The sequence below is a fragment of the Chiloscyllium punctatum genome, chromosome 2 (assembly GCF_047496795.1).
Source record: "Chiloscyllium punctatum isolate Juve2018m chromosome 2, sChiPun1.3, whole genome shotgun sequence".
NCBI lineage: Eukaryota > Metazoa > Chordata > Chondrichthyes > Orectolobiformes > Hemiscylliidae > Chiloscyllium > Chiloscyllium punctatum.
In genome coordinates this window covers 79,275,473-79,287,619 of record NC_092740.1, presented here as the reverse complement: position 1 = coordinate 79,287,619, position 12,147 = coordinate 79,275,473, and the positions used below count along the sequence as shown (strand labels likewise).

At 42.7% G+C, this 12,147-nt stretch overlaps 1 protein-coding gene across 1 annotated transcript in view; it reads right to left on the bottom strand.

The window, feature by feature from the left end:
• The window catches only part of snx2 (sorting nexin 2), a 52,547-nt gene that overhangs the window by 26,463 nt on the left and 13,937 nt on the right, over positions 1-12,147 (bottom strand). The window contains exons 6-7 of the mRNA XM_072584457.1: positions 11,824-11,965; positions 9,681-9,759 (exon numbers count right to left, since the gene is read on the bottom strand). Coding sequence (XP_072440558.1) covers positions 9,681-9,759; positions 11,824-11,965 — 221 coding nt within the window. The remainder of the gene's footprint in view (positions 1-9,680; positions 9,760-11,823; positions 11,966-12,147) is intronic.

The window sequence follows — 12,147 nt, the reverse complement described above, 5'->3', positions numbered from 1 at the left end:
CAACCTCACTATCAAACCGTCCGACAAGGGAGGCGCGGTAGTATTTGGCACACCAACCTTTACACCGCTGAGGCTAAATGCCAGCTCATGGACACCTCTCCCACTGCCCCCTTGACCATGACCCCAGCTCCCACCATCAAACCATCATCTCCCAGACCATCCATAACCTCCACCTCAGGGGATCTCCCATCCACTGCCTCCAACCTCAATCCCACACCGCCCATTTCTACCTCCTGCCCAAAATCCACAAACCTGACTGCCCCAGCCGACCCATTGGGGCAGGAGCAGGCTGAGACATCGACACAGTCCTGTCCCCCTTAGTCCAAGAACTCCCCACCAATGTTCGGGACACCACCCACACCCTCCACCTCCATGACTTGCGCTTCCCTGGTCCCCAACGCCTTCTCTTCACCATGGACATTCAGTCCCTGTACACCTCCATCCCCCATCATGAAGGACTCAAAGCCCTCTGCTTCTTCCTTTCCCACCGTACCAACCAATACCCTTCCACCAACACCCTCCTGCAACTGGCTGAACTGGTCCTCACCCTGAACAACTTCTTTCCAATCCTCCCACTTCATCCAAACCAAAAAGGAGTAGCCATGGGCCCCCGCTGTGCCTGCCTCTTCGTAGGTTATGTGGACAGTCCATCTTCTACAGCTACACTGGCACCACCCCCACATCGATGACTATCGGCACTACCTCGTGCTCCCGAGGAGGTTGAACAGTTCATCCACTTTACCAACACCTTCCACCCCAACCTCAAATTTACCTAGACCATCTCAGACTGCTCCCTCCCCTTCCTAGACCTCTCCATTTCTATCTCGGATGACCGAATCAACACGGACATTTACTATAAACTGACTGACCGACTCCCACAGCTACCTATACTACACCTCCCACCCTGTCCCCTGTAAAACCACCATCCCATATTCCCAATTCCTTCATCTCTACCACATCTGCTCCCAGGAGGACCAGTTCCAGTACTGGACAACCCAGATGGCCTTCAAAGACCACAATTTCCCCCCAGACATGATTGGTGCTCTCCTCCACTTCCTGCTCCTCCGCCCAAGCCCTGCCCCTCCAATCAGCACCAGGCCAGAACCCCACTGGTCCTCACCTACCAACCTCCATTTACATCATATCATATCTGTCATCATTTCCCCCACCACCAGGGATGTTTCCCTCCGCATCAACATTCCAAAGAGACCACTCCCTCGTCAGGTCCACACCCCTCACCAACCCAACCTCCACTCCCAGCACCTTCTCCTGCAACCACAAGAAATGCAAAACCTGCGCCCACACCTCTCTACTTCCCTTCAAGGGACCCTTCCATATCCGTCACAAATTCACCTGCACCTCCACACACATCATTTACTGCATCCGCTGCACCCAATGTGGCCTCCTCTACATTGGGGAGACAGGCCGCCTACTTGTGGGAACGTTTCAGAGAACGCCTCTGGGACACCCAGACCAACCAACCCAACCACCCCGTGGCTCAACACTTCAACCCCCCCCCCCCCCCCTCACTCCATCAAGGACATACAGGTCCTTGGACTCCTCCATCACCAGACCATAGCAACACGACTGCTGGAGGAAGAGCACCTCATCTCCCGCCTAGTAACCCTCCAACCACAAGGGATGAACTCAGATTTCTCCAGTTTCCTCATTTCTCCTACCCCCACCTTGTCTTAGTTCCATCCCTCAAATGCAGCACCACTTTCCTAACCTGCAATCTTCTTTCTGACCTCTCCGTCCCCACCCCTGCCTATCACCCTCACCTTAACCTCCTTCCACCTATCACATTTCCAACACCCCTCCCCACCTTTTATCTTAGCCTGATAGACACTCCTCATTCCTGAAGGAGGGCTTATGCCCAAAACGTCGATTCTCCTGTTCCTTGGATGCTGCCTGACCTGCTGCACTTTTCCAGCAGTACATTTTCAGCTCTGATCACCAGCATCTGCAGTCCTCACTTTCTCCTAGAACATCTATACTTGTTAAAGACAACAACTCACTTGCAACTTCAGGGAAGACACCCATTTTACCATATTGAACAAAACACAAGAAATATTGACAGGCTTTTGCCAGAAACTGATTTTCCTGCTTCAGATGCTGCCTGACCTGCTGTGCTTTTCCAGCACCACACTCTACTAACCTCCAGTATTTGGAGTCCTCACCTTTTGCCTACAAGAAATGCATGTACAACTGACTTTGTTGATAGAGAAAACAGGTGCTACACCACAGTGGAAAAGACCAGCATATTCCTTAGATCAGCCACAATGCACCTCAAGTAAGGATCTGATCCACCTACATCACTTGGTGTTTGGCATCTCTGAAAAAAGGATGAAACCCATTGCAGCAGGTTTAAACTCAACAGCCTGACAATTGGAACATCAGTACCACATACACCGAACTGAATTTTTAAATAACAACAGGCAAGACAGCTGTGAAGCTTGAAAAAGGCTAAATGTGATATGGATCAGAAAACATTCAGCTGGGAGAGAGAGTTGAGAGATGGAGGAAATAAGCACGTTTGTGAATTCTGGATGATTAAGCAATTCACTAGAGGTGGCAGCTTCACAAACAAATAGTGAGGAGAGTTCAGTAGCAGTTCAAAAGATAAAAAAAAGTGTAGGCATTTGTAATAATTTATAGCCAGACATTAGTGTACAACATTCACCTCCACCTTCAGCCATTTCTCAGTACCATGGAATGAGTCAAGTTGGCTGAAGGCACAAACCCTGTAAAAGGTGGAGTCCAAACAATATTCCAGAAACAGCACTGAAGACTTATGCTTCAAAACATACCTTGCCCCCAGCCAAACTGTTCCAGTGTGACTACACAGCTGTGGGAAGTTGCCTAGTCCAGATGAAGGACAATTCTAACCCAGTCAGTCAATTACCACTTAGTTTACTTGTGATCATTAAAGTGATAGAAGATGTAATCAATAATGTAATGCTTGCTTAGCAATAATATGCTCACTGACATTGGCCCTGCCAAATGCCAAACACTCAGCTCCTAAATTTAATGCAGCTTTGGTATGAACTTGGACTTAGAGGGGTTATCTGTCCTTGACAAAGGGTGTTGCCCATTTCATGAATTACAAAAGACCCCTACCAAAACTAAAGTCAACTGAAATTAGGGGGATGATTCCATCCAGTGGAGTGTCATAAGTACCAAACAGGAAGTCATTTGGGGTGTGGGGGAAGGAGAGGGAGGCACTCATCTCCACTCCAGGATATCTCTGCAGGAGCTCCTCAGATTAATGGCCTGGGCTGCTTCAAATCAATCAGAAATGGGGATGTGTGCTGATAATCTCAAAATGTTGAATACTACTTTAGGCTCCATGGACAGAAAGCATCCAAATGTAATAAGATCTCTTATATTATCCAGGCTAGTGTAGTTCAAATGTGGGCAATGGCCATCACGGAGTGCATTTAACCATGCAACATTGAATTCCCTGCTATTAACATCATGGGAAGTTACAACTGACCAGAAATTGAACTAGCTTATATAAATGCTCCAGCTACAAAGAACAGTTTGAAGGCAAAGATCCTGCAGTTAGTAAACTGTGCACTAATTCTCAAGTCAGAAAATCAGGCAATAGAAAACTCCCTGCTTGCAGGATGAGTGCAGCTCTAGTACAGGCTTGAAACCATGCACAGACAGGAAAGCGGCCTGCTTGATTGGCACATTTACAAACACCCACTCCACTACCAACATACAGTAACAGTCTTGGATAGCAGGAACAGTAATGATATTGAATAGATGTTCCTTGAGCTTAGGGATGTGACCTACATGGACTTCGGTAAGATGTTGGACAAGGTTTTGCATAATTGACTTAGCAGGACTAGATCAAGGGGGAACTAGTCAACTGGATACAACGCTGGCTCGAACAGCTAGGAGGGAGGAAGCAAGGAAGCAAGTTTTTCAGACTGGAGGCCTAGGACCAGAGGTATGCCACAAGGATACTGCAGAATCCACTGCTTTGTCATCTATATAAATTTGGATATTAGCACAGGAGGTATGCTTAGTAAAGTTATAGGGGACACCAAAATTGGAGGTGTAGTGGAAAACAAAAAAGGTTACTTATGAATACAACAGGATCCTGACCAGTTGGGCCAATTGGTCAAGGAGTGGCAGGTGGAGATTAATTTGGTGTAGTTTGATAAGGCAAATCAGGGTAGGACTTACACTGAAAAGTAAGGTCCTGGGAGTGCTGCTGAAGATCTTGGAGTAGTTCTTTCAAAATAGAGTCCCAGGGAGACAGCTAGTCAAGGTATGCTTGCCTTTAAAAAAATCGCTCACTGCATTGAGTGTAGGAGTGGAGAGATGATGTTGCAGCTGGATAGAACATTGGTTAGGCCACTTTTGGAGTACCACATTCAGTTCTGGTCTCTGTTATAGGAAAGATGTTGTGAAACTAGAGTGTAGAAAAAGGTTTAAGGATATTGTCAGAGAGGAGATGGACGGTTTGAGCTATATGGAGAGGCTAAATAGGTTGGGGATATTTTCCTAGAGCTTCAGAGGCTGAGGGGTGACATACACAGAAGTTTACAAGATCACGAGGGGCACGGATAGGTGAATAGCCACTGTCTTTTGCCGAGGGTATGAGTCCGAAAGCTATGCCTTCTAGTTGAAGGGGAGAAGGGAAGATTTAAAAAAAAAGGAATCTAAGGGGCAAGATTTTCAGAGGGTTTATGGAATGAACTGCCAGAGGAAGTGGTGGAGGCCAGTACAATTGCAACATTTGAAAAGGCATCTCTAATGGATATATGACCAGGAAGGGTTTACAAGAATATGGGTCAATGGGACTATATTAATTTAGGATATTTGGTCAGCACAGATGAGTTGGGCTGAAGGGTCTGTTTCCATGCCATACAACATTAAAAAAAGGGTCCAGAAATGGGAAAAGCTAACAGTTCTGATGCTATGTCAGTGATTAAATCAATTAAGTGATTTAATCACTAAAAAGAGATTAAAGTTCTGATTTCAGGAACATCTGCTATATTGATCAATATTCTACCAGAGTTATATTTAGTACAGTATGTTTTGACAGAATTAAAAAAGGGGCATGTATAACAGTATCAAGGCAGCAACAGGTCTATCAACAGAGTTCCATTGCAGAGTGCAATAAGTGAGCGAAATATTACAAGTGGTACGAAACCATCCTCCAGATACTGAAGAGACTGCCCAAAAAAAAAAAAAAAAAAAAAAAAAAAAATCAGGAACACCTACATCAAATCCCCAAATAAGCAGCTATTGGTATTTCTATTCACTAACAGAATTCCAGATGATGCCACCCAAACTAAATCAAGCATGGAAAAAACAAACTCTACAGGAGAGGAAAGCACTTTAGGAGGAGTAAAGCAAAGATTGGCCTTTTTTACTGCAAGATCACAATCTCAACACCTGTATCATGACAACAGGCTGAAAGGCCTACTCCTGTTCCTAGCTGAAGTGTCCCCACATTTCAGTTCATTAAACAAGCTGCATACCATACTTAAAAAGGAAAGCAGCTTAGCTTTACTTCTGAAATTAAAGACAGTTGTTTAATGCTGCTCCACTAACCTCCCAGAAATACCTCAAATTAATGGATGCATAGCAAAAAAAAAAACCAGCAGGTGTTTGAACCAAGGTAATATGGAACAGTAGACTGAAAATATCAAGCCTATGAATGAACTGCATTCTCTAGCAGCTGGATCTGAAGAGCATACATTACACAAGAGACTGAACAATTTCCATCTTCACTGCCTTATATTCTCAGCATTTCTTGGCAAGGCACTACCTAACGGATTTAGGAATGTCCTAAATTTCAACTGGCATACAATGAAGCCACAATGTCTGCAATGACTCAATTACATTCCAATACATATTGACCATACGATCCAAAACCCTGTGCAGTGGACTGGACATCCATACCTTTGCTAAAAAAGAACAATTACAACTAAGACATTAAGTTGGGAACATGGACAGGCATTTAAAATAAATTGCTCACAGCCAAGTTTCCAGTCTGAATAGGCATTGGAGAAGAAACTGAAAAAGGTCAGATGGTCACCAAATCCTACAGCTTCAGACCACCGCTTTCAGCTGCAAAATAGTGACTGTAGTTATGATAGAGAAGGCTCCTTAGCTGGCCCAGGTAACGTTCAGTCAAAGGCTAAAGCACAAACCAGTTAAGACTGAATGTGTCAAATAAACAGAAGTCTTCATTAAACTATGGTACTAATTCTTCATATAAACCAAAGTCAATTAATCTATGTAATGCTGATATCTTTAAGTTGCACTAACAGGTCCACTCCATTTCCCACTTTCACATTCAGTGCTTCCATATCCAAAAATCCTTAATAGCCCTGATCATCTGCACCCATTTTTTGAAAAATAATCTGATACACTGCTACCTACAAAAACAACTTATTTGTAACACTTGGTTGCTTTGCAATGCATTCACATATGGTAGTTATGGAAAAGCATTTACTTATTTCCCTCAATTCGCTGCATTCCTTTTAATGTAGTATATCCTTGAAATCTCAAGTAGCACCTCAACTGCTGATGAAAATTCAGTTTTTATTCCATTTACTTATATAGATTGCTTTAAAAGAAAAACACAAATACTACCATGAGACTGTATTGACAGGGTGGAGTGTACTTCTAAGTTGCAAATGCACTGTTACAGATTGTATGATGCATATTTTCACTGAAACCAAGACAAACTACATTCAGAATTGGTTCTAAAATGGTGTGTAAACACTGGCCCATAACATAAGATTGCCAAAACCAGCAAATGTTATAACATTAAATGACAACATCAGGAAAACAACATGCAATGGAGGACAAAAAAAACTTCCAGCTTTGGAGGTAGTATTTCCCAAAATCATTTATAACTACTTTCAAAATCACATCTAATCTTTCTACAGCTACTGATTTACTCAACTGCTTCCTTTTGTTCAAAATTCAATGCCTAAGTCCGCAGTATAAAATATTAAATCAGACTATTCCCCAGTACACTTCCCTTCTCAACCCAAGTCCACAGACTTGAACGATCATGGCAGACAACAGGCAAGCGATAGACATGATCTTGTATGGACTTCAGTAGGGCATTGACAAGGTTCCCCATGGGAGACTGGTTGGAAAAGTTAGATCTCATGGAATACAGGGAGAACTAGCCACTTGGTTATAGAACTGACTCAAAAAGGTAGAAGGCTGGAGGCCTGGACCAGTGGAGTACCACAAGGATTGGTGCTGGGTCCACGACCTTTCATCAGTTATATAAATGATTTGGATGTGAGCATAAGAGGTATAGTTAGCAATTTTGCAGATGGCACCAAAATGAGAGGTGGAGTGGACAGCAAAGAAAGTTACCTCCAATTACAACAGGATCTTGATCAGATGGGCCAATGGGTGGCTGAGTTTAATTTAGATAAATTGAGGTGCTGCATTTTGGAAAAGCAAATCTTAGCAGGACATATACACTTAATGGTAAAGGTCCTAGGGAGAGTTGTTGAACAAAGACCTCAGTGCAGGTTCATAGTTCCTTGAAAGTAGAGTTGCAGTAGATAGGATAGTGAAGGTAGTGTTTGGTATGCTTTCCTTTATTGATCAAAGTAAAGAGTATAGGAGTTGGGAGGTCATGTTGCAGCTGTACAGGACATTGGTTATGTCACTTTTGGAATGGAGAGATTCTGGTCTCCTACCAGAAGGACATTGTGAATCTTGAAAGGGTTCAGAAAAGATTTCCAAGGATGTTGCCAGGGTTGCAGGATTTGAGCTATAGGGAGGTTAAATAGGCTGGGGCTGTTTTCCCTGGAGCGGAAGAGGAGGGGTGACCTTATAGAGGTCAATATCATGATGAGGGGAATGGATAGAGTAAATAGACAAGGTCTTTATGCTGGGGTCAGAGTCCAGAACTAGAGAGGGCATAGGTTTAGGATGAGAGAGGGGAAGATATTTAAAAAAAAATATAGACTTGTGGGGCAACATTCTCACTCAGAGGGTGGTACATGTATGGAATGAGCTGCCAAAGAAGTGGAGGCTGGTACAATTGTGACATTTAAAACTCATCTGGATGGGTATAGGAATAGGAACGTTGGGAGGGATTTGGGACAAATGTTGGCAGATAGGACTAGATTGGGTCAGGGTATCTAGTCAGCGTGGATGAGTTGGACCAAAAAAAGGGTCTGTTTCCATGCTGTGCATCTATGAATTTGACACCTGTGCTGACTGGACCAAACTACATGACTTACTCTCGTCTGCTTCAAAAGTCAATATTCTAGTAACAGCAAGATAGCCTGCATTTTAAAATTTGTAGAGTACAAAATTTAAATCATTCTCCTTTTGGCAGCAATAATGTTTTAAAAAATCTCTTTAAGGTCATACATAGAGATCTAAACAGGTACCTCTCCACTTCCCTTAACCTGGTGGGAAAATGAGGAATTTGAGTAGACATCTTAAGTGCACCAGCATTATCTGAGTTATTGACTCCTGTTTATAAGAATTAGTTTATATGAAGTTTAATGAAGGCTTCCTTTTCTTCTGACACCCAAGATGACTTGTCCAGCAATAAAAGAGTCAAGAACGTGGTGCTGGAAAAGCACAGCAGGCCAGGCAGCATCGGAGAAGCAAGAGAATCGACATTTCAGGCAAAAGCTCTTCATCAGGAATCATCCCTTCCTCGAATGCTGCTTGAACTGCTGCGCTTTTCCAGCGCCACACTAATTTCCAGTATCTGCAGTCCTCACTTTCACCAGCAACAGATAGGATCAAAATACTCATGCTGTTTGAACTGGTGGTAGCTGGATATGGTTTGCCAACACTTCTCTAGAGTGCTGCAGCTGAAGGGAGCTCACCTAACTGAATTATATAAAGACCCCCCCCTCCCCTCCATTGGAGGCATTTGAGAGACTATTTTCACCCATGCTAGCAGCACTAGTAAATCTACTCCTTGCTGCTTGCTTTCCAGCCAGTGCAGAATATTCCTACTAGCATGCTTCTGTTTTAGCAATGGAGGCAGAAAGTGTCTTTTACCTCTTGTCTCGAATTTTTCAATGCAAAGACTTTTGTACCCTTGTACCAAACTTCGTGAGTTGTGGTGGTGGTGGCAGGGTCAAGTCCAATTCACCAGTTACACTTGCTGACTGGGGCCCAGACCAGCAACGCAGTTAAAAAATTCTCTTCCCCTTAATGGCACCACCCCATTGCAATTGCTATGCTCCTCTATCCAAAGGAACCTTATATTAGCATTCATGCAAGTTCAGCCTTTTAAGCAGCTGGTTGGTGCCTCGGCTTTCAAATTGACCAGAGCGCTTTGGTCTCTGGTCAGTTCTTCTGCGGGTGCTTCAGCCAAATAACAAATTATGTATATAAAAGCCCAAAATCAGGCTAACTATGCAAAGAAATGGATAACTTTAAAAAGACAAGAAAAAGCAAGCTGAAGAAAGAATTGTAAGCTAATCTGATGCCTTTAAATATTCATATGGAAAGCCAACTTAAAGTGCATCCCTAAAGTGCGCAAGCAAAGTAGAAGTGTAATGATCAGTAGCTGCCATCAAAATACACTCAGAGATCCATCCAAGTTTTAGGATAGCATAGATCAGAAGTTAAATCAAATCTTCTCCATAATTAGGTCATACCTTTTTAGTTATATTCAGGATTTTTAAATTCTGTTAAGAAAAAGTTACCTCTCCAAGGATGCTCTCCTTTTTTCAACAAAGTCTGCTGATGATGGATCTTCTTTTCCAACTTTGACTTTGGTCATACCTTTAGAGGGTAAAAACAAATTATCCACGGCAGGTCAGTTTTGTTAGTGCTTCAGCCAAGTCCAGAGTTTAGTCAGCCAAAATTCAGTTGTCAAATTTAGAACTGTTCAATTTTGCACATCAAAATTTGTAAACTCTTATTTCCCATCACTTTAGAAAAGGGACAAAATACTCTTGGAGGCAACAAAAGGAGATAAAATTGCAGCTTTGGAGGAGGAATTAGGCATGGCCAGGACAGTTCCTCGAAGCAACATGTAAATAGTCCATTCTAGATAAAGTATTGGGGAAGGAATCCTGGCAGATGATCAAAGCTGCAGAAGAGCATTTTTGGAACAGTGATTACTTACTGATAAGGAAAAGAGTAGTCCTCAGTTGAAAGTACTAAACTGGGGGAAGGCTAGCTACCGCAATATTGGACAGGAACTGTCAAATGCAGATTGGGGCAGTTGTTGGAGGGGAAGTCCACATCCGGACTGAGATTCTTTTACAAGGCCAAGTGATTAGTATGCAGGACCAGAATACCCCTGTGAAAGTGGAGGATAAGAACAGCAAGATTAGGGAACCTTGACAAGAGAAATAAAGAGAGTTTAAATCAAAAACCATTTGAAAAAACTGAAGACAGAGTGCCCTCAAAAGAATCCAACAATAGCAGGATAGAACTCTAGTTCGAAGGAGCCATGAAATGTCTTTGGCAAACAAGATTAAAAAGGAAAATACCAACTCGTTTCATAAAGAAAAAAAATTTAAAAAATTGACATTAAGAGCAAGGGTAACTAAACGGATCAGTCCTCTCAAGGAGGATTTAGCCATGGAACCAAAGGAAGTTAGTTTGGGGAGGGGTGTGTGCACAGATGCCATCTATCTGCACTTGAAAGGCCTTTGACAAAGTGCCTCATGCAGGCTGATATAGAAGGTGAGGTCCCATGGGACCCATGGTGAGCTAGTAAGATGGAAACAGAACTGTCTTGGTCACAGAAGGTAGGAGAAGGTGGTTTTCCTGACTGGAGATCTGTGATCATTACTGTTCTGCAGAGATCAGTACTGGGGCCCCTGCTATTAAACGATCTGGAGGAGAATGTAAGTGGCCTGATTACTAAATTTGTAGATGACAGACTGGGAGAGCAGTGGATAGTGAAGAGGTTTGCTAGCAATATAGCATGATAAAGGTAGGCTGGAAACTTGGCTAGAGAATTAGTGGATGGAGTTCAATCCAGACAAAAATGAGCTGAAGCATTTGGCAAGATTAATATATAGTCCAGGGCAGAGCTCTTAGGAGCATCAACAGACTGAAGGATTGAGGCATACCAGGTCCAATTTCATTGAAACCAATTTAAGTTGATAAGTTGGTCAAGACAGCATATGGCATGCTTGCCAATTTTTTGTACTCTGCAGAGCATTCATGCTGCAGATGTACAGACCTATAGTTAGGTCACAATTGGAATAACGCATACAGTTCTGATCATGATTAGAAGGATGTGCAGGCTTTGGAGAAAGTACAGAAGAAATGATTTTGCCTGGATTGAAGGCATTAGCTATGGAGGAGAGGTTGGATAAATTTCATCTGTTTGCACTGGAAGAGGACAAGGTGACCTGGAAGTAGTTTATAAAATTGAGACAAGGATAGAATAGACAGTCTTGTCCCTCTCCCTCACCCCCAGGGAGAAACATTATTTAGGTTGTAAACAGATATGCAAAAGGCAAGTGCTTTTTTTTAAAAACTCAGAGGGTGTAAGTGCCTGGAGAATGCTACCAGGAGACAACACAAAAACAACTTTTTAAGAGGCATCTTGACAGATCTAGGATTCAGAGAAGAGGGATACAGATAGTGCACAGGTTTAAAAAAAAGGTTTCTTTAGTTTAGGAAAGACATCATATGCCAGTACATGCTTAGTAATCTGAAGGGACTGTTCCTGTACTGAGCTTTGTTGTACAACTGTCAACAAACAATACCAGCCTTATACCTATATTGTACCTTAAAAGTCAGGACAGAGCATGGAACAGTATGTCACAACCAAACAGTGCAGGCATTAAATGCACGTTGCTACAATTAAAAGATCATCCTTACCTACAAGACTTTTCTCTGGTGCAGGAGGAACTATATAACCGACATGCATATATTTTGCTGCTAATTTGCTGTGCAGACCCAGAAAGTCACTAAATCTCCTTTTCACTGTAAACTCTTTGCTGTTAAACATGGACAAAGTAGTCTGCATGAAAAGAAAAACAGATCCATAATTACTCCAGTTGGCATGGACTATTTAACCATCAGCTGGAAGTCTCTGAATGGAAGGAAAAACTCTGGTCCAAACTAAGATTAAATTCTTAGTGTAACCTTGGGAATGTGCTCAAGTTTGCATTATTTCAAATGTTTGAAACAAGAGGATTCACA